This window comes from Grammomys surdaster, unplaced genomic scaffold (assembly GCF_004785775.1).
Source record: "Grammomys surdaster isolate TR1022 unplaced genomic scaffold, NIH_TR_1.0 125950, whole genome shotgun sequence".
NCBI lineage: Eukaryota > Metazoa > Chordata > Mammalia > Rodentia > Muridae > Grammomys > Grammomys surdaster.
The window spans coordinates 3552977-3573639 of NW_021620771.1; the positions used below are offsets into that span (position 1 = coordinate 3552977).

The 20663-nt window shown below is 43.3% G+C and overlaps 2 protein-coding genes across 6 annotated transcripts in view; one reads left to right on the forward strand and one right to left on the reverse strand.

The window, feature by feature from the left end:
- Ift122 (intraflagellar transport 122) overlaps window positions 1–8486 on the reverse strand; it is a 74917-nt gene extending 66431 nt beyond the window's left edge. For all 3 annotated transcript variants that reach the window (XM_028753506.1, XM_028753505.1, XM_028753507.1), the window contains exon 1: window positions 8364–8486. In XM_028753506.1, the coding sequence (XP_028609339.1) occupies window positions 8364–8404 (41 nt within the window). In that variant the 5' untranslated portion in view covers window positions 8405–8486. The remainder of the gene's footprint in view (window positions 1–8363) is intronic.
- Window positions 8487–8738: 252 nt separating this feature from the next.
- Mbd4 (methyl-CpG binding domain 4, DNA glycosylase) lies at window positions 8739–19375 on the forward strand. Of its 3 annotated transcripts, none has more exons than XM_028753595.1 (8): window positions 8739–8953; window positions 11335–11555; window positions 12304–13151; window positions 16098–16172; window positions 16285–16419; window positions 17261–17410; window positions 17795–17898; window positions 19147–19375. In XM_028753595.1, the coding sequence occupies exons 1-8, from the start codon at window positions 8864–8866 to the stop codon at window positions 19222–19224; spliced, it is 1701 nt and encodes a 566-aa protein (XP_028609428.1). In that variant the 5' UTR covers window positions 8739–8863; the 3' UTR covers window positions 19225–19375. The 3 variants fall into 3 exon arrangements, with proteins under 3 accessions (XP_028609428.1, XP_028609426.1, XP_028609427.1); XM_028753593.1 differs by lacking the exon at window positions 8739–8953 and adding an exon at window positions 9250–9408 and having other exon boundaries at window positions 11331–11555; XM_028753594.1 differs by lacking the exons at window positions 8739–8953; window positions 17795–17898 and adding an exon at window positions 9250–9408 and having other exon boundaries at window positions 11331–11555.
- Window positions 19376–20663: the final 1288 nt, after the last annotated feature.

The window sequence follows — 20663 nt, forward strand, 5'->3', positions numbered from 1 at the left end:
GCACACACCCTCAAGGAAAAGCCATGTTTGTAAGTGGGCACATGCACTTTCCCTTTATCATTATTCTGTAACAGCAGAGTATAAAGTGATTTCTGCAGCACTCCCATGTTATCCAGAGGTGATTTCAGCTGAGTGGCAGGACTAGGCTCTGCAAGTCTCTAGACAGACATTATGCCGTCTGAAAGAGAGGACTTGAACATCTGTCAGTTTGGTGTCTTTGAGGTTTCTGAAACAACTCTACTGTGATCATGAAAGGACAAAGTGGGCTCTGGTTTATAGACAACAGCTTGGTTCAGGCTCAGAAGAAGCCTCACACACTCAGCAAGTAAAAGGGCCTCTGAAGCCTGGGACCCTAACTGTGGGACTGCATAAGGGTATCCTGGTTCATGGCTATGCATGGGCCTGGAACCCCGAGACTCCAAGGGAGAAGCAGAGTCCTGACACGCAGTCTTGTCTTCATAGACCTACACTGTTCAGTCACGTAGGCCATTACAGCCCACCCCAAAGTGCACAGGTAGAGGGTGTGACCTCAGGCCCTAGGGACTTACATACTAATGAAGGCCAGAGGGCATAGCAAATTAAGCATTCTTCCCATAACCTCCCCCTTTCTCCCTTCCTATTTAACTCAGGTCTGCCCTGAGTTTCACAGGGGTACACCCAGATCCATCCACCATCTTCCATGAAAATAAAACCCTTTTGGAACTATGGACATTCTCGTGTCTTTGGGGCCTGCTGTCGCCAAAGCCTCCAGCCTCTGGAACCTTAAACTTTCTCCTGTATGTGGGACCTCCACTGCGGCCCTTTTTTCCCCACACCTAACTACCCTACTGCACTGCCTCTACTCACTTGGAGTACTGCCAGCTATGTCAAACGTTTTCCCAAATGCTTTTCCAGTGGCTGACATTTATTGAGTATATTTGTTACTGCATACAGGATACAGTTTAAATGCTCAATTGTATAAATTCTCTCAACCTCATCACTCTAAGCCTATCTTGCAGATAAGAAAAACTATAAAGCTAAACAACTTGCCCTGGAAGTAAACTGCTGCAGAGAAGAGGTGAAGCCAGGATTCTGATGCCAGCAGCCTAGCCCTAAAGCCCATGTGTCAACCCTCAGGCTGTGTAGCCCTCATTATTGCTATTGGTGTATATCATAGTTGATGAAGCAATTCATATGGCTTTCTTGCCTTCTCAGAACCCCACCCCCCACCAAAAAAAGTATCATCATTTACTCAAGGGATTCCATGTAGAATTTGGAAAGTAACTGAAAAATAATAATGGTGTACATTTATGGGGTGCAACATGATGTTTATATAATATATAAATATATACTACAAAGAGCTAATTAGCATGTTTATCACCTCAAAGACATTGTTTACTGCAATGGGATATTAAAAATCTATCCATTAGCCATTTTAAAATATATAACCGTGGCCCTCATGAGGCTGCTGAAATATATTCCTCCACTTTAACTGAAGCCCAGTGCCCTCTGGTCACTACCTCCCTTCTCCCATCCTCTTTTCTGTAGTTTTAGTATTATTTTATTTACTTCCTGTGTCTTTGTATATGGTTCATGTAGAGAGTCAGAGAAGACTCCTAGAAGATTCCTTGAATAAAAACTCTTCACAGTTGCAAACAGTTGAGAACTGCGACAGAGAAAGTGTATGCTAACCTCACATGCACATACCACAGCACAATGGAGCCAATGGGGTGGGCCTGCTGAGGAAATGAAAGGATTCATAGGTGGCTGACAGAGGCTGAGCAAGGTAAGCCTGTCTAGCTTTCCAGCTTAGCATATTGCATTCTGTATCAAATCCTGGCACGAGTTCTGCATTGTCCTTCTTCATTGTTTTGTAGTAACAGGCCTGGGCTTCCTTGATATGTTTCACATTCAAAAAAGCAAGTCGTAGGCTAAAGGTAGAGGAGAACTGGGGCCAGGATTATAAGACAAGGTAGAGAGCTGCCTCCTAATGCTAGTGGTCATGGGCCACCCATGTGTAAAGCACCTGGCATCTGTGTATCTTCATGCTGAGACATTACCTTGATGGGTTTGCACCTTTCATCTAGTCCTTGGTATGGTTTCCTTCCTACCTGTACACATCTGGACCAATCATAATGATTCTCTGACCTCTTCTCCAAGAGTTGATAGTGGCTGAATTAGTTCCATTTATATTTATTTGTTGGGCCAGAGTCTTACTCTGGCCCAGGCTGATCTAAGACTCTTTTGTAGTTTGAGGGTGGCCTTGAATTTATGGTACTATCAAATGCTGGAATTACAGATGTAAGCCACTTTATCTGGCATCTTTTTGTTGTTGGTTTCTATATAGTCTAATGTGTAAAGTGGTCTGGTCTAGTCCCAGACTCTCCATGTAGTTGATGTAGCTGAGGATGACCTTGAACTTCTGATCCTTCTGCCTCCACTATGCAAGTGCTGGGATTATAGGTATGTGCCACCACTCGTGGCTTCAGCTCATTTTTCTTTTACATGTATCTACTTATTTTAGGAGGCAAACAAATGCTGGGTACATGTGTGATCAGAGAACAACTAAGGTTCTCTCTGGAGTATCATGTTGGTCCCAGGGATCAAACTCAGGTCATCTGACTTAGTTGGAAGCATCTTTACCTACTAAGCCATCTCCATGTTTGGTGTTTTATTTGTGCTAATCCTGAACGATCTTCTCAGATGTGAAAGTTGACTTTCTGGATGTCCTAAAATGTACTTTCTTAAATTACAACATATACATATCTAATTTGTGATTATGCATTGCCCAACATGGGTACTGGGAACCAAACTTGGGGCCACTGAAAGGAAGAGCAGCAAGCACCCTGCTGCCCCAATTCAACTCTTGCTGTACTTGGAATCTAAAAAATTGAGTTTCACTCTCAAGCACATAGTCTTTGTATTTGACTGTTTCATAACATGCCTTCTTAATACACCTGTCTTCAACCTGAGGGCAATGAGTAAGTTTTACATTATATGTTAGACCAGGAGCCTGACACACTGATCATAACTGGCAACCTGCCAGGATTTTATGTCTAAATCCCACCCCTGGGCTTTAATGATATCAAAACATCACAGAACTCCCAAATTAGAAAAGACCCAGACTTTATCATGGACTCTAACACCCCACCCAGGGCAAATGCTCCCTCCACGTGACCATCTAGCCTCAGCCAGCACTAGGCTGGAGCCTTGCTGCCCTCTGGCAGTCTGTGTTACCATGGCAGGCTCTCTTCCAACTTGTCCTCTTTTATGAAAAAGATAAACTGTCAAACCTGCATGCTCAGATTTCACTGTTGAGAGATGAGAGGTGAGCCCTGCCAACTGTCCTCTGCATACTGAAGTCCCAAGGTGCCCTTCAAACCCACTACAAGCCACACAGGCTACTCTGCTTACTCTTTGTCATCCTCCCCTGACAACCCCATGCTTGAAGCCCAAGACTTCCCTCTACTTTTTCTGAGACGAGCTCTCTCCTAGGCTGAAGACCTTAGCCTCCTGAGTAGCAGGGATTTGCAATCTCAGACAAACTATATCACTTCATTAAATTTTTAATGTGGTGCTAAGAATGCTGGGCCTCACACATGCCGGGCAAGCTCTCTACCACTGACCCACACCCTTAGCTTCCTCAATCAATCACAATATCTCAATGCTAGCTAGCCTGCCTGGAATAGGGTGGGCTAACCTAATAAGGCATTGTGGTTGAAATGAACCTAGACAGCATATTTAAGGAAGAAAGATAAAAGTTCAGAAAGAAAAAATCAAGAGAGAAAGCACTTAGAAGTCAGGAGATAGCTTAATGGGTAAAGTACTTGCTCTGTAAGCAAGCATGAGGACCTGAGTTTAGATCCCCAGTATTCCATGTAAAGCCTGGGCACAACAAGTCATACCTGTAACCCCAGTGACCCCAGTAATGTGGAAACAGGCAGATCCCATGGGCTTGATGGCTAACCAGTCTAGCTTAAATGGTGAATTCAAATTCACTGTTGAAACCTTATCTCAAAAAAATAAGGTTGGGATCTGGAAGGATAGCACAGTATTTAAGAGTACTCTCTGCTCTTGCAGAGGACATGGGTTCCCAGCTCCTACATGGTGGCTCACAACTGTCTGAAACTGCAGTTCCAAGGGATCTGATGCCCTCCCTCTTTAGGTATCTGCTCGTACCAGGCACCCACATGGTGCATAGACATACATGCAGGCATAACACACACACATATACATATATACATATATACATATACATATACACATACACATACACATACATATACATATATATATATATATATATATAACATAAAAAGTAATAATAAAATAAGGTGGACAGAAATAGAGGAAGATACCAATGTCAACCTCTGACCTACTCATTCATGTCCATGCACAGTCAAATTCATCTGCATACAAACATGCATGCACATCACACACACAAAGAAGAACAAAAGAGGAGAGGGGAAGGAAGAGGGAGAAAAGAGATGGAAAGAATCAGTTAAGGACCTTTGGGTAGGAAAATGGAGTCTTTGGCTAAGCTCCAAAGCATAATCTAAATGTTAGCAAGCCTAGAGGCAAGAAGGCCAGGGGGACCACCCAGCAAAAGACATGAAAGGGGTCACTCTGGGTTTATGAGGAGCAGATCAACAGAATCACAGTAACAGGTCCTGAGTGAGTTCTTTTTCTCGGTGAAGAACAGACCAGAAGCAAAAGCACAGAGCAGGAGGCTGTGGCTGACTGGGTGTGGGCTAGTCAAGGGCATCTGGGACTGCTGGATTCTATCTAGGTGTGAGTTTTGTTCTGTTTTGTTTCATTACATCAGCTGGTATATGCAGCCATCATCAGGCTGCTGGCCTACAGAATCTCTGCACCTCCTGCTCTAATAGATTGTTTCTGTAATAGCCCTAAAAGCAGATATGGCCAGAAGTGGCCAGTCTTTACTGGTCACTCATTCGCTTGATTGTTCCTCCATCAACACACACGTCTACTCACTAAATACTAACAGGCTCCAGAAACATTTGGAAATAAAATACAGCCATTGCTTTTACAAGGTTTCTAGACTTCTGGGATAGATAGATTAAAAAATAACTCTTACACCCAACAGACGCTTAAGTACCACAAGAGCGGAATGAACAAAATTCTGTGCCAGGGGTTGAGAACAGAGCAGATCAGGCTGCATTTGACCAGCAAATGTTTTGTTTGGCTCACATGGTGTTTTACTTTGTTTTTTCTAATTAGGTGCCAACATTTAAAAATTAGGACATTTCACACTAAAACGCAGATTCCTAGCTTCTGGTAAAAATAGGAAGATCTGCACACACCAGGCCAAATTTCTACCCATAATAATTGGCAGGAGCAGAGCAGCAGCTGCCCCTTTCATGCAGAGTGGGAGCCTTCCAGTTTGCCATAGTCCTTGCTACTCCCTATTACTCTCTGACATGGATGCCAATGCTTGGTTGCCAGTTCTTGCCAGCTTGTGCTATGGGTGTTTTGTTTGGTTGTTTGTTTCATTATGTAGCCCTGGCTGTGCTGGAACTCACTATATAGACCAGGCTGGTCTCAAACCTAAGAGATCCAACTGCCCCTGTCTCCTGAGTGCTTAGATTAAAGGCATGGACCCTTGGCTGTGGGTAATCTCATACTAAAGAGAAAAGTAATAAAACTATGTTATTACCTTAGCACTGCTGAGGTTGAGACAGGAGGACCAGAAGCCCAAGGCCAGCTGGGTTACATGAGACCCTGCCTCAAAACAAGTAACGTCAAGGCCTTTTTCTTTAATGTTGAACTGTCTATTGGGGCATGTGTACCATGGAGCACTTTTGGAGGTCGGAGGATAACTTGCTTCTCTCCTTTCACCACGTGAGCCAAACTCAGGTCATTATGCTTGGCAGTAAGCACTGCTGAGCACACTCCTGCTAATCACCACAAAGTTGTGCGTTAAATGAAAGACACAGGCAAGGTGACGTGTTTCAAGTAGGATGGAGGAGAATGTCCTTCGAGTAACAGAAATAAATCCCTTCTGTTTAATATGCAAGTAAGGACTGCCTAGTCAGTCACATTACTCACCTAACTGAAATCAGAGCCTGAGGGAACTGGTTTTCATATAGGACCACCCGAGCTTGCAAGCTGGGTCCACCACACAGATATGTGCCCCATCTACCCTTCCTATAAGTCAGTTTTCTCGTCTGTAAAGTGGACATAACTGAAGTACCTACCTAGAGCTGCTTTGAAGAGACAATGAGGTAAAGGACACAAATTCTCAGCTAGTGTCTGAATCATGTCAGCATTAGCTGTGACTTGTGCAAGTTCCTCCAAAGCCAGCCTTGAGGGACATTTAGGATCTGGGTGTTACGCAAGGAAAGGCCTCAGGACAGACAGAGTGGTATGAAGCAGAACAGACCAGCTATGAAGACTCTGAGTCAAGCTGCGAATTGTTCAATAAGCCAGAATTTCCTGAACTGTGTTCCTGGCTAGTGAATTTTAATGACAAAATAGAATAGGACATTAAATCACACTGAATTAATTAAGATGACAAAGTCATTCTATTGTCATTCTCTCTTTTTAAAACATTTTTTTAGTATCTTTTTTTTCTGTTTTTGATTTTTATTTTTGTTTTTCTGAGTTTTCTTTTTTTTAAATAGTCTTCCCTGGGGAAGAGCAGAACTATGGGTTTTTTTAAAAAGCATTTATTTATTTTTTATGTATATGAGTACATTGCAGCTGTCCTCAGACACACCAGAAGAGGGCATCAGATCCCATTACAAGATGGTTGTGAGTCACCATGTGGTTGCTGGAAATTGAACTCAGGACCTCTGGAAGAGCAGTCAGTGCTGTTAAACGCTGAGTCATCTCTCCAGCCTGAGACAGAGTTTCTTTGTGTAGACTTGGCTGTTCTGGAACTCACTTTGTAGACCAGGCTGGCCTCATACTCAGAGATCTGCCTGCTTCAGATTCCCAAGTGCCGGGATTAAAGGTATATACCAACACGCCCAGCCATTTTATTTTTTAACCATATATGTGTAACACTGTGTGTGTAAATGATTTGGGGGTACATATGCCATGAAACTGGTATGAAGGTCCGAGGACAACTTTATGGAACTGTTTTCTTCTTCTAACAGGTTTCATCACTGGGCAGCAAGTGCTTTTGTCTGATAAGGCATTTTCCCATCCTGTTTTTTTTGACTTTTGAGACATGGTCTCACAGAGCCTAGGTTGGCCTTGAACTCATTAGGTATGAGAACTCCATATCCTCCTGCTTCCTCCTCTAGGTGTACAAGGATTACACGCTTGGGCCCAGCTTTCTTTCCACCCCTTTTCAAACTATTTGTATTTGCTTGTGTGTAATGTGTGGGTAGGTATGTCAGTATAAAATGTGCATGAATATACATGTGTGCAGATGTGTTCTGCAGAGCCCGGAGGGCATCAGGTGTCCATCTCTCCTCTTCTGACTTGTTCCTCTGAGGCAGGGTCCTCCCTTTAACTTGGAGCCCCCCTCTTTTTGGCTAAGTTGGTGGCCAGCAAACCCTATCAATTGTCCTGTCTCAACTCCGCTCTGTACCACTGTTACAGGCTTACATAGGACCACACCTGACTTTTATGTGGGTGCTGGGATCAGAACTCTGGACCTTATGCTCACTCTAAGTGCTCACTCTTAAATATTAAGCTTTAATCCTCAATATTTTAATTAAGTATTAAATTAAGCTCACTCATAAGTACTAATTTTAAAGATATTCTTCAAACTTTCTAATCAGGAGAATGTCTTGATTTGATGCGCATCTTACATGTTTCTCTGACCTTACATGGAAATGTCTGACTTCAGACACAGTAGATCTCAGCTCAGGTGGAAATGCTCTCTTTCAACAGTACCTAGATGCAAGTTATTCACAGTATTTGTTCCTGGCTTGAAAGTTTTTAATCCCAGCACTGGAGAGGCAGATGCAGATGTATCTCTGTAAATTCAATGCCAACTTGGTCAACATAATAAATTCCAGATTAGCCAGAGCTTTAAAGTGAGACTCTTATCTCAAAAACAAACAAACACAAACAGAAGAAACTTAAAGAATGTCAGATAAACAAAAAGTGTGGGCACTTTGATGATGTAGCAAAAGTTAGGAAGCTGAGAAAACACTGGTGGATGAGAGACGACCAATAGGGTTTTCGAGAAGAGAGAAATGAGACTGGATGATAATGACGTATAAATTGCTCCAGCGGATCGCCACCATCAGATGGTCCCTAACCCCCTCCAGGAATCTCGGTTTCTCTTCCATTGGGGAGTTGTAGGCACAAAATCAGACTCCTCGACCCAGGCCGCAGGCCCGTTGCCATGGCAACGCTCTGGTTCCAGCCACCTCCCCGCCATCCCCGAGCTTCCCGCTCCTCACCACTGCTCCGCTTTGTCTCTCCACGTCAACACGGCCCTCATCGCCGTTTCCCTTAAGCCTCGGGCCCCTCCTCCCAGCCTCGGCAGCAACAGGCTTCTCTCCACAAACCACTTCAGCTACCTGCGCTACCCTTAGCAACGCACATGCGCAATGAACCGCGCGTGAGTTTTTTTTTCCCCCAAAGCTCCAAGTGCGCATGTCCAACGGGAGCCCTGGCTCCTCTGCGGAAGCGCCGAGCGCGTAGGGACGCAGGAGGCGTAAGTACGACACGAGCGATTGGTCAGGGAAGGTGGGTGTGGCAGGGAGTCTTGACGACGGAGAGTTTGATTGGCGGGACCCTGGCTGTGGCGTCTGGAGCAGAAGCGGTGGCGGGAAGGTTGGTGGGGGATTGACTGACTTTCACGTCAGTGTTTGGATTAGGCCTAGTGCTTTGAGTTGTGTTTTACTCCACCTCCCGGCCTGAAGCTGCAGCTGCGCCCCAGTGGACCAAAGCAGCAGGGATGGAGAGCCCAAACCTTGGGGACAACAAAGTCCCCTCCGTCACCGCTGAAGAGAGCCTAGTTCCAGACCCGCCTTGGGATCGCTGGCAAGTTTTTAAACCTCTCTCGGGCCTCAGAGTTGTCGTTCTTGTGTGGGTCTTCCTAATCTTCAGCACAAGGTGACGGACACCTAGAGCTGTCGCCCCGTGGCAACAGACTAGAGTGTACCCGGTTCCTTGGCCGAACTGACTGGGGAGCTTGGAGGACAAGGGAGGTTTTGTGTTGCAAGCAGGTTAGCCTGGGCCGGAAGGGTCCCTCAAAAATAGCCCTATGAAAAGTCAACAGAGGAAGCTACTGTTGTGTCCGGGCTAAAATGGTGCACTTATTTGCATGTCCCAAAACTTGGCCGTTAAAACAATTTTAAGGTCTGGACATTTAACTAAGTTGGTAGTGTTTACGTAGTAAACACAAAGCAGCAGTGGGTTCGAGCGTCAGCACCGAATACCCGGGCTTGGGGGCGTATGCCTTTGGAAGCAGGAGGATCAGAAGTTGAAGATGAGTCTCTGGTACGTCGTGAGTTCAAAGTTAACCTGGGGTGCATAACCTGGGTCCTGTCTCAAAAGTAACAACAACAAAACCTTTTTTTTTTTTTTAACGTTGCTTCCTTTTCACAGATGGAGAAAGATTTTTAAGCTCTAAGTGAGTTTCTCTTTGGAAGCTCAGCTAATAATAATAACAGAGCTGGGATTTTGACCCATTTTGTTGATCTAACATTTGTAGTGATAACCTCAAGTTTCAGTTACCATGTCTCCCTATAAGATTCTTTTAGCTGATATTAAACCCCAAATTCCATCAGAAGAATGCCATGGTCTAATTGTGGTTAGTCTCTAGGTCTTGCTTAGTTTCCCTATTTGTAGAAAGTAGCTTGGGTTAGAAGGTCTCTCTAGAGACTCACTTTTATTTATGCGTTGGTATATGTATATGAGTGTTGGTGGAGACTAGAGGAGGTGTCAGATTCCCTGGAGCTGGAGTTGCAGGCTGTTATAAGCTTCCTGATGTGGGTGCTGGGGTCCTCTGAGATATGTTCTCTTAACCACTGAGGTATCTCTCTAGCCCCTCACTTACCTTTTAATATGTATAGGTTATGATTAAAATACACTGCTCAGCTGGAGAGATAGTTCAGTTGTTTAAAGCAGTTATTGCTCTTCTGTAGGATTGAGGTTAGGTTCCCAATACCCACAGCAGAGGCTCACAACCATCTGAACTCAGCTCCAGAGGATCTAGTCCCTTCGGGCCTCAGCACCTGCATGGTGCACATAAAAGGATAAAGAAATTCCTTTAAAGGGGAAGAGATCTACTGCACTGAAGGTTTTGTGGGAGCTATCAATGGGAGAAGTATTAGGTAGGTCTGGGGTTTTGGGATCACCTCTGCAGGTGATTTGATTTTGTTGTCACACAATTTGTCAATAAGAATAAAAAAAATTTTTTTAGAGATTTATTTACAGTTAGAAGATTGTGAACCACCCTGTGGGTACTGGGAATTGAACTCAGGACCTCTGGAAGAGTAGCTAGTGTTCTTAACAGCTGAGCCATCTCTTCAGCACCCAATGAGAATACATTTTAACCACACAAAGTGATGAGAATCAAGACTGAAAGAGATTTGGAAGTTTTTATCAAAAATGATGTACCTTTTGGAGGGCCACACCATTGTATGAAAGTGGTAGCTGTTGTTTCTCAAAAAAATGCATACATATATTAAGTGTTTCCCTTACATGTTTGCAGGAGAGAGGGGTGATAGGGTGATTCATTTAAACAGTTTGGCTGATCTCAGATGAAGAGTTCGGTTACTGCTCTTATCTCAAACTTTCAACAACCATTATCAGAATCTTTTATAATAGTCCTATGGTGTGAATTTAAAAAAAAAAAAAGTTTAGCAGGTACTTTTTTTTTTTTTTTGGTTTTTTTTTTTGGGGGGGGTTGGTTTTTTGAGACAGGGTTTCTCTGTGTAGCCCTGGCTGTCCTGGAACTCACTCTGTAGACCAGGCTGGCCTCGAACTCAGAAATCCACCTATCTCTGCCTCCCAAGTGCTGGGATTAAAGGCGTGTGCCACCACTGCCCAGCTTGTGCAAAGATTCCTAACATTTAAAAACCCCATGTTGAGCTGGGCATTGGTAGTACATGCCTTTCATCCCAACATCTGGGAGGCAGAAGCAAGCGAATTTCTGTGAGTTTGAGTCCAGCCTGGTCTACAGATCGAGTTCCAGGACAGTCAAGGCTACACAGAAACCCTGTCTTGAAAACCGAGGTTGAGGAGGACACCCATGTTAAAGGATGAGAAGTTGTCAGAGATGGGACAATACTCATGGCACAAGACTAGCTCACTGACTTTAATCTTTTATGCAGTCCCATACTGCTGTAGGTGGAAATTGAGGAAGCAGGGTAAAAGAAATTTTAAATGAGTTCATTATTTGGGTTTTGTTCTTCCAGCAAGGAAGATGTTGCTGTTGGACTGGAAGGAGAGGGAGGAGACGGAAAGAACCTGGTGATAAGCAGTGAGTGCAGCTCCCTCCTCCAGGAGTCTGCTGCTTCTGCTCTGTCTAGTTGTACTGCAGCGACAGAGTGCCACCAGCCTGTCCCATGTGGATGGGAAAGAGTTGTGAAGCAAAGGTTATCTGGAAGAACTGCAGGAAGATTTGATGTATACTTTATCAGGTAAGCATTTAGGGAGGAAAATAACAGTACAGCCAAGTGATTTTTGTCTGTAATGGGAAAGGATAGCAAGAACCTGAGGTTTATGGGCTAAGGAAGTGACTCAGGGAATAAAGCATTTGTCATTGCAAGCATGAGGACCAAAGCTCAGACCCTCAGAATCCATCTGCAGAGTGGGTACAGCAGCTGTCTGTAATCCTGGCTCTCAGGACCCAGAGATGGGATCCTCAAGGAAAGCTGGCTAGCTAGACTAGCTGGATTTAGTGAGTTCTGGGCTCAGTGAGAAACACTGTCTCAGTAAATAAAGTAAGAAACACTGTCTCAGTAAATAAAGTGAACAAGGACATCTAATTTTAACTTGAGGCTTCCACATGCACAGGTACACATGAGAACACTCATATACACATGCATATACCACGTACATACGTTTTTAAAAAAATGTATTATAAAATCATTACTGTTCCTTCTGTGACACTGTTTGTATCAAGTGATTTGGGGACAGTCACATACACACAGTGTTGATTCTGTTCTCAATGGTAATGAGACATTTGGATTTAAGTTACATTTGTATGCTGATTTTATACTATCAGAAGAATCTATTGAAAAGGGCCATTTACCACTTTTTGTCGCTTTAAAATGCCAAACTCTTTGGTGACATTTAGAAACTATTAATTGGAAATCTGAAATGCGGGTCCAGTTCTTTTTTAAAAAGTCACTCTTTTTTTTTTTTTTTTTTTTTTTTTTTTTGTAGCCCACAAGGATTGAAGTTCAAATCAAAACGTTCACTTGCTAATTATCTTCTCAAAAATGGAGAGATTTTCCTTAAGCCTGAAGATTTTGATTTTACTGTACTGTCTAAAGGGGGCATCAGTCCAAATTGTAAACACCAGCGTTTAGCAGCTCTGACTTCCCAGCAGCCAAATAAAACTGACATTTCAAAGCAGAACCTCAGGACACGAAGCAAGTGGAAAACAGATGTGTTGCCTCTGCCCAGTGGTAATTCAGAGTCCCCAGATAGCAGCAGACTGTCTAACTCTACCTCTGCTTGTTTGCTATTGAAAGAACTTAAGGGCATTCAGGATGCTGACTCTGGAAAGAAGAGAAAGCTCAAAAGAAAGGTGACTGTTTTGAAAGGAATTGCAAGTCCGAAAACCAAACAGAGGTGCAGGAAGAGTCTCTCAGATTCTACTCAAAGAAACAGAAAAAGAGGATCTGTGGTTCAGAGAGCAGGCGCTGATAGCGAGCTGGTTCCACAGGAAAGTCAACTCAACAGAACCCTCTGCCCTGCAGATGCCTGTACAGGGGAGACTGTCAGCTTGGCTGGGGAAGACAAGGGCCCGGGACAAGAAAAATCACCAAGCCCAGCATCGGATCTTTGTTTCACACAAGTAACTTCTGACACCACAAGCAAATTGCATTCAATGGAAGCAGCAGGTGATGAAAAGCGTGAGCAGACTTTTTTAGAATCAGAGGAAATCAGACCGAAGGGAGACGAAGAGGGGGAGTCATATTTGCATATCGACGATGTTTTACAGGGTGGCTCTGAAATGCCCAGCTGCTCACAAGCCAAGAAACACTTTACTTCTAAGACATTTGGAGGTACCTGTGCATGAAAGTTCTGTTAGCTGTGTGGCAAACTGTTTACCCTCCAGGACCTTGTATTTCATGCCTGGATGTGGTTGAGACAGGGAGTATAGTGGAGAAGAGCCACGCATTAGATATATTCTCCCAGTTGATCCCAGTATCTGCCCTCTCTAAGGGATTTCTGAGAACAGGGTTTTATGTATCCCAGCTAGCCTGGGTCTCACTATATAGCTGAAGATACCTTTGACATCGTATCCTTCTGGCTCTGCTGGGTGCTGGGATTAAAGGCATGTGCCACTATGCCAGTTTACGTGATACTGGGCACAGAACCCAGGGATTAATGCGTGCCAGACAAGCACTCTATCAACTGAGTCACATCTCTATCCAGTAACTGATCTGTGAGCTTGGTCATCAAGCCCTTAATTATGGCAGAGAAGTAATCAGCTGGCTACAGCCAGGATGTTCAGCAAAAGAAGACGGGTGTGTCACGGCTGCTACCACCTCTCCCTAGACAGCAGCTAAGAGGTGGAGCTTCCCACACTCGATATCTTCTTCTTTGGCAGTAATCTTAAGACTGTGAGGAGAATTCTCTGTGAAGAGTGTAGATAAGACTCCTTTTATAAACTGACCAAGAATAGTCAGCATCCTCCTGTCCCTCCTGTGCTGCTGCCGTGTGACTCCCAATTTAATTTCATCTGTATTGCATTCTTTTTTTTTATTCTGTTACAGCCTGCTGAGTCTCTAAAAGGCCTTGGGGCTTTCAATAATTCAAAAGTATAATCGCTTAGTTCATGTATTATTTGTACTGTGCTCTTCACACAAGAGTCCCGGTCTTGGCAGTTTTGCCTATACAATGCCTCAGTGAATAATAGATAAAAAGATCTGAGCAGCTCTGAGTTATTCATTATGCCATAACAGCATAATGAATAACTCCCTTAAAGAAGAGTAGTAATTTTAATTTTACTTAGATTCCTTTGGGAACACAGCCTGCACAGATTGGTGGAACCAGGGTAACGCTTGATTTCTGCTTCCAGTCCCATCCATAATTGTGCGTCTTCTCTGTGCCTGGGATTGGTGCGTCTTTAACAGATGGCCACATATACCTAGAAAATGGATAAGAATTCCTGAGTGTGTGTCCTTTGAGCTTCTTAAAGCATTGGATTGTATAGATATACTGCAGTTATAATGGGAAGGTTAAATATTAAAAGCATCTTCTCTTAACTAATATGGAAGTATCCAGCTCATCCTATACTGAAGTCTAGTTCTCAGTGGAAACAGGAAATGCTGTTGGGTACTAGGTGCCCAGTGGAATGATCATGGCTTGGCTAGAAAGTGTCAAGACAACAACTAATAAAGGAGGCTGGTTACTTAGAGGATGTGGGAACCCATGAAAAACATCAAGCACCCATAAGATCAGTTTCCTTTGTTCTGTTTCATGCTTTCGTCTGGGTTCCCTTGCCCAGACTAGAATAGCAAAAGGCACTGACGTCATTATGTGGAGACCTGGATACTTGTCAGAGTGTTTAGTCAACTCTGGTATCATTTTCTGGCAACTACTTTAAGCTTTAGTTTCTGAAAATTAAAGGAATACCCCAAATTAGTTCCATTTTTCATATCAAGGCAAAAGAAAGTAGCTAGGGAGATGACCCAGCAGCTAAGAGCACTTCCTGCTTTTCCAGAAGACAGGAGTTCAGTTCCCAGCACTGATGTCAGGTGGCTTATAACTGCCTGTAACTCCATCACCAAGGGATCTAATGCTCTCTGCTGTCCTCCACAGGTATCTACACACATGTAGCACATGTGTAAATGAAAATTAATGTTATGATAAGGTAGCTGAGAATGGTGTTATGTGTCTATAGTTCCAACACTTGGAAGTTAGATGTAGATAGAAAGATTGTGAATTTAAGGCCATCCTCAGCTACATGGCAAGTTTGTGGTGAGCCTGGACTACATGAGACATTGTCTCAAAACAAAAAATAATTGTGAGGTAAAAATAAGTGAAAAAAGATGGTTTTATAATATACAAATGTAAGTAAGACATTAACTGATACTCAGAGGGTGTAGCTAAAGGGAGTATTATGACCATTTCAACTAGAGATTGAAACTTGAGAGGTTTGATAATATTGGTTAAGATTTTTATTTTGTATATGTGGATGACTGGGTGGGTGTGGATGCCATATATGTGTGGGTATCCACAGAAGGCAGAACAGGGTATTAGATCCCCTAAAGCTGGAGTTACAGGCAGTTGTGAGCCACTCAACATTGGTATTGTGAACTGAACTTAGGCTCTCTGGAAGAGCAGCAAGTACTCTTAGTGCTGAGTGATCTGTCCAGAAGCTTGTTGGGTAGCCCAGGCTGGCATCGAGCTCACAGCTCTTCCTCAGCTTCTGTGTGCCTCCTTTTTGGTAAATGCAACTGGGGAACCTTTCAAATGTGCAGGGAAATTACAGAAGAAAGGAAAAATTGCTACTTCTAACACCACTGTACCGTCTTGATTCTATCCTTAGTGTCTATGGTGTGTGCGTACATACACATAGAAATTCATGTTTATAAAATTGAGATCATATGTAGAACCTTACCTCTTTTTTTTTCCTTTTTGAAGTAAATGTCAGTAGAAAATATTCTTGATAGAATCTCAACATTCTAATGACCACATTGTACAAATATATTAGAATATTCGAACTGTTTTCCATACTGTGAGCTGGCCATGTAAATCATAGGACACCAGTAAAGGGCACAGGCTCTTGAGCTAGCCTGCCTGGATTTCCCCTGTAATTCTCACACTAGCTGTGTGACCTGGGACTCATTTAGCTTCTCTGTGCCTCAATTTCCTTATGGATAAAGTAGAGATAAAATAATGCCCAACTGATAGGATATTAGTAGAATTTGGATAATTTATATAGCCTAGGCTAGCCCCAGCATTCCCTAAACCATAGACTATAAACTATTTTTACTTTTCAGAAGACAGCATCCCACGAACACAAGTAGAAAAAAGGAAAACAAGCCTGTATTTTTCCAGCAAGTATAACAAAGAAGGTACCCACCCTTCCCCAAGGAGAATGGGGGTGGGGTGGGGATGGGGGGGTCTTGGTGGGGGGGTTCCCAAGTCTTTTATGAGAACAACTTTGACAACCCTATGTTTTTGTAGCTCTTAGCCCCCCAAGACGCAAAGCCTTCAAGAAATGGACACCTCCTCGGTCACCTTTTAATCTTGTTCAAGAAATACTTTTCCATGATCCTTGGAAGCTTCTCATTGCGACTATATTTCTCAATCGGACCTCAGGTTTGTGGGTCATTGTCACCTTCTCCTGGTTAGAAGGGAAAAGCCCAAACTAATTAAGAGGCGCAAGTTTGGGCTGGAGAGATGGTGCAGCATTTAAGAGCACCGACTGCTCTTCCAGAGGTCCTGAGTTCAATTTCCAGCAACCACATGGTGGCTCACAACCATCTGTAATGGAGTCTGATACCCTCTTCTGGTGCTATCTGAAGAGAGCAATGGTGTACTCATATTATTAAATAAATAAACAAACAAACAAATCTTAAAAAAAAAAGAGGCCCAAGTTCAAGGTACATTTTTGAGTTTGTGATATTGGACAAGGCTTTTCCCTTTTAGCCCTCAGAACTCTACCTATGCAAACATTAGAGTGAATAACAGCCAACATTCTTTTTAATATAAGGGCCAGGTGGTCATTGATTTCCTGCTAACAGATTAGCTTTAGTTATCAGCGAAGAGCAGTTAATATTTTTTCCTCCTTCTATCCTGTTTGGAACCTCCATGTGTTCATTAGATGCTTATGGTGGTTATCTAATGAGCGGATTATTTGAAAACTAGGCCAATTTTAATATAATTTGGACTAACAACCAAGTAGATTAACAGTGTTGGCATTTGGTTCTGTAAGTGGCTGCTGGTTCGGGTAGTGACTTGACAGTAGTTAAACAAGCAAGGCTAGGGACATAGCTCAATGGCAGAGCCCTTGCCAGCATGCAAAATACCCTAATTTTATTCCCAGAGCCACAAACACAGTAACAAAAATGCTACTGCCTGAAGTTTCTAGATGTAAAACTACCTAAAAAGAAGTCGGCTTTTCCCAGGACATGTGTGTGCCTTTGTTTATGCTCCCCAGGCAAGATGGCCATCCCTGTGCTGTGGGAGTTTCTAGAAAAGTACCCTTCAGCTGAAGTGGCCCGAACTGCTGACTGGAGGGATGTGTCAGAGCTTCTTAAGCCTCTTGGTCTCTATGATCTCCGTGCAAAAACCATCATCAAGTTCTCAGGTATGTTCCCCAAGCCCCAATGGAAGAAGCAGATTGTGCCATTGAAGGCAGCCACACCTTAAACATGAATGCCCTCGGATGCTGTACTAATTGAGGTGATTTAGCTCAAGCCCCAAAGACATTTAAAACAGGCTGTTTGCCCCACCACAGACTCTTACTGACCCAAACCATAAATCTTTGCCCAACACTGAATAGCCCTGTGCATAGAAGTAGTATTTCCTCTGTCTATTTAGCAAAGCACAGAAGAGTAATGCAGAAGAGGCAGGTGATAAGGGCATTAGGGAACTGAGGCTACAATCAGTGCTACTTCAGAGGGAGGGGTCATCGTGCCCCATGGCAGGTGTAAGGAGGGTGATGACCATGTGTTGGGTATGTATTCCTCAGACGAATATCTGACAAAGCAGTGGAGGTATCCGATTGAGCTTCATGGGATTGGGAAATACGGCAATGACTCCTACCGGATCTTTTGTGTCAATGAATGGAAGCAGGTAAACCCACCACTATCCATAGCCAACATAAGCCAACATATCCAGCAGATTTGCCTCTAGGGCAAAAAAAAAGTTCACCAGTATGCCTGGATCTATGAGAAAGAAATCCTGTTGTAGTCCCAACAGATTTGCCTTCTATTCAAAGAGCAGCAGGGACATGAGGTTATGAACTGTAGTTATGAACTCTTGAGGTGCTGCCCCAGTCCCTGTGCTGGCCTCCCACTGACTTGAGCTGTCCCTCCTGACCCTACTACCCATCTGTGCTCTGTTTAATACTGACAGGGTTTCTTCCGGTTAAAAGGAGCCCCTAGTGCTGAGAGGAGATGGCTTAGTTTGTAAAGTGCTTGCCCTGAAGACTTGAATTCAGATCCCTAGAACTCACAGAAGAGCCAGGCATGACAGCATACACCTTCTGCCTGGTAGTCCCAGCACTGTGGGGCAGAAACAGGAGGATGCCTGGAAGTTCCTGGATAGCCTGTCTGAGTTTGTATACCAGATAGCCTAGCTTATGTGGTAAAGCTCCAGGCCAGTGAGAGACCCTTTCTCAAGCAAAAAGTGGAAGATGGGCTAGGAGATGGCTCAGGGTGTAAAGGGGCTTGCTGCACAAGCCTGGGGACCCACATAAAGGTGAGAAAAAAAAACTGACTCTAAAAAAATTGTACTTCATAGACATGCCTCAGTATACATGAATATACAACTAATAATTTTTTTCTGAAGGTAGAAGGTGCCCGAGTCCTCTGACCACACACATCCACCAAGAATATACAAGTGCCTGTACACACATACACATCCCCAAAACAGGGTCCTCCATAGAAGAGGAAATATTTGGACTTAGAGTGTCTAATTGTCAGATTTCTCCTCATATCTCAGACTAGAATCTGGCATCTGGGTCCTATTACAACTCCCCATTCCATTCTTCCTGCCCAGCACTAGTGTATGTTGATAGCAGCTTGACAGCTGGAGGGTATCTTAGCACACTGCCTTCTCACAATATGGCCCTATATTAAGTCAGTGAGGTCTAGAGAAACCCAGACTGAAGGGCCACAGTTCTACCCCGTCATTACCAGAGCCATTGTTAGCTTCACAGGGTCTGTAATCATCACTGCCTTCTTCTCCAGGTCTGGGTTAGATACAGTCTTGTTTGCTGCTGGGTTCAATGTCTCTGTTTATCTCAGGTGTGTTATCATGATGAACTCCCTCACCAAATCTTTAAATGTGTCTATGGCTTATATGTTGCATTTCTTCCAGGTGCACCCTGAAGACCACAAGTTAAATAAATACCATGACTGGCTTTGGGAAAATCATGAAAAACTAAATCTATCTTAAAGCTGCCTATTTGAAGTTTCCTATGCATTGCTTTGTGCTTCCGTTTCTAAGGGCCCTGTGGTGTACAATGAGATCCCTTCCCGGCATGTAGGGTTTTTTTTTCAATTTGTTAGAAGCCTCTTTCAGTATGTCTTAAGCTTCCATTTTTAAAAAAAAAAAAAAAAAAAAAAAAGATCCTAAAAGTGTGTTCAATTTAGTTTTTCCAGTGATGAAATGTTCAAAGCCAGTTACCAGCACTCCTGCTGAGGAAAGGCTAAACATGTATTCTCTTTCTATAAAAAGTGATATTGTCATATGCAGAAAGAATCTGCCATTCCTATGGATATTGCAGTGTTCAAAGTTTAAATGGGCATTTACTTTAGAAAGATATCACTAAATAAAAACCAAATTGACCTACACATAGTGGCACACACCTATAATCCCAGCACTCAGGAGACTGAAGGAGGAGGATAGAAATTTGAGGGCCTGCCTCTACTGTATAGAGACTCTGCCTCAAAACCAAACAGAGCAGGGCCAGTGAAATGGCCCAGTAAATGAAATCACTTGCTGCTCAGCATGATGATCTGACATACATGTTACAAAATACATAAATTTTTCAAAAATGGTCTGGAGAGAGATGGTTCAATGGTTTAGTTTGCTTGCTGCTTTTACAGAGGACTTGGGTTAATTTTTTTTGGGGGGGGGGAGGTGAGACAGGGTTTCTCTGTGTAGCCTTGGCTGTTCTGGAACTCACTCTGTAGACCAGGCTGGCCTCAAACTCAGAAATCCGCCTGCCTCTGCCTCCCAAGTGCTGGGATTAAAGGTGTGCACCACTATCGCCTGGCCTGGGTTAATTTTTTAGCACCCACATCAGGCAGCTCACAACTGCTGTATCAACAGCTCCTGGGAATCTGACACCTCCTTTTGGATTCATTTGGTAACCTTAGCACATGTGGCATATATATGCATAAACATTAAAAAAATTAAGTCCTAATTACTTAACACTATTTTAAGATGTAATTTGAAAATTAAATTATATCTCTTCCTCAAGGCAACATCTACTCAAAATGCATAATATTCCATCCCATTTTTCATTAACAAAATATGTTCTGATATATTCATCCATGCCAGTCATAGTGGTACACTACTATAATCCTAACACTTGGGAGTCTGGAGAGGATCATAATCAAGGCCAGCCTGGGCTACATGGTAAGACCCTTATATCAAAAACAAAACAAAAGATCCACTAGTGGCACACACAGAGAAAAATGAACAGATGGGCATTATAATGTAGATGTGATGAAAATACATATCCAATACTTGGAATGCTGGGGCAAGAGAACCACTGTGAATTAAGGCAGCCTGGCTTATGAGAGCTTTGGTTACACAGCAAAACCCTATACAAACAATACAAACCAAGCTTGTTGGACTAAATAAGCTATGTCTAGAGAAGTGTCTGT

What these genes read in the sequence shown, in the direction of transcription:
- Mbd4 (XM_028753595.1), top strand. Translation starts at nt 8,864, where the DNA reads ATGGAGAGCCCAAACCTTGGGGACAACAAAGTCCCCTCCGTCACCGCT. An exon ending in CGCCTTGGGATCGCTGGCAA is followed by an intron (nt 8,954 to 11,334) that starts GTTTTTAAACCT and finishes TCTTCCAGCAAG; the next exon opens with GAAGATGTTGCTGTTGGACT. An exon ending in ATTTCTCAATCGGACCTCAG is followed by an intron (nt 16,420 to 17,260) that starts GTTTGTGGGTCA and finishes TATGCTCCCCAG; the next exon opens with GCAAGATGGCCATCCCTGTG.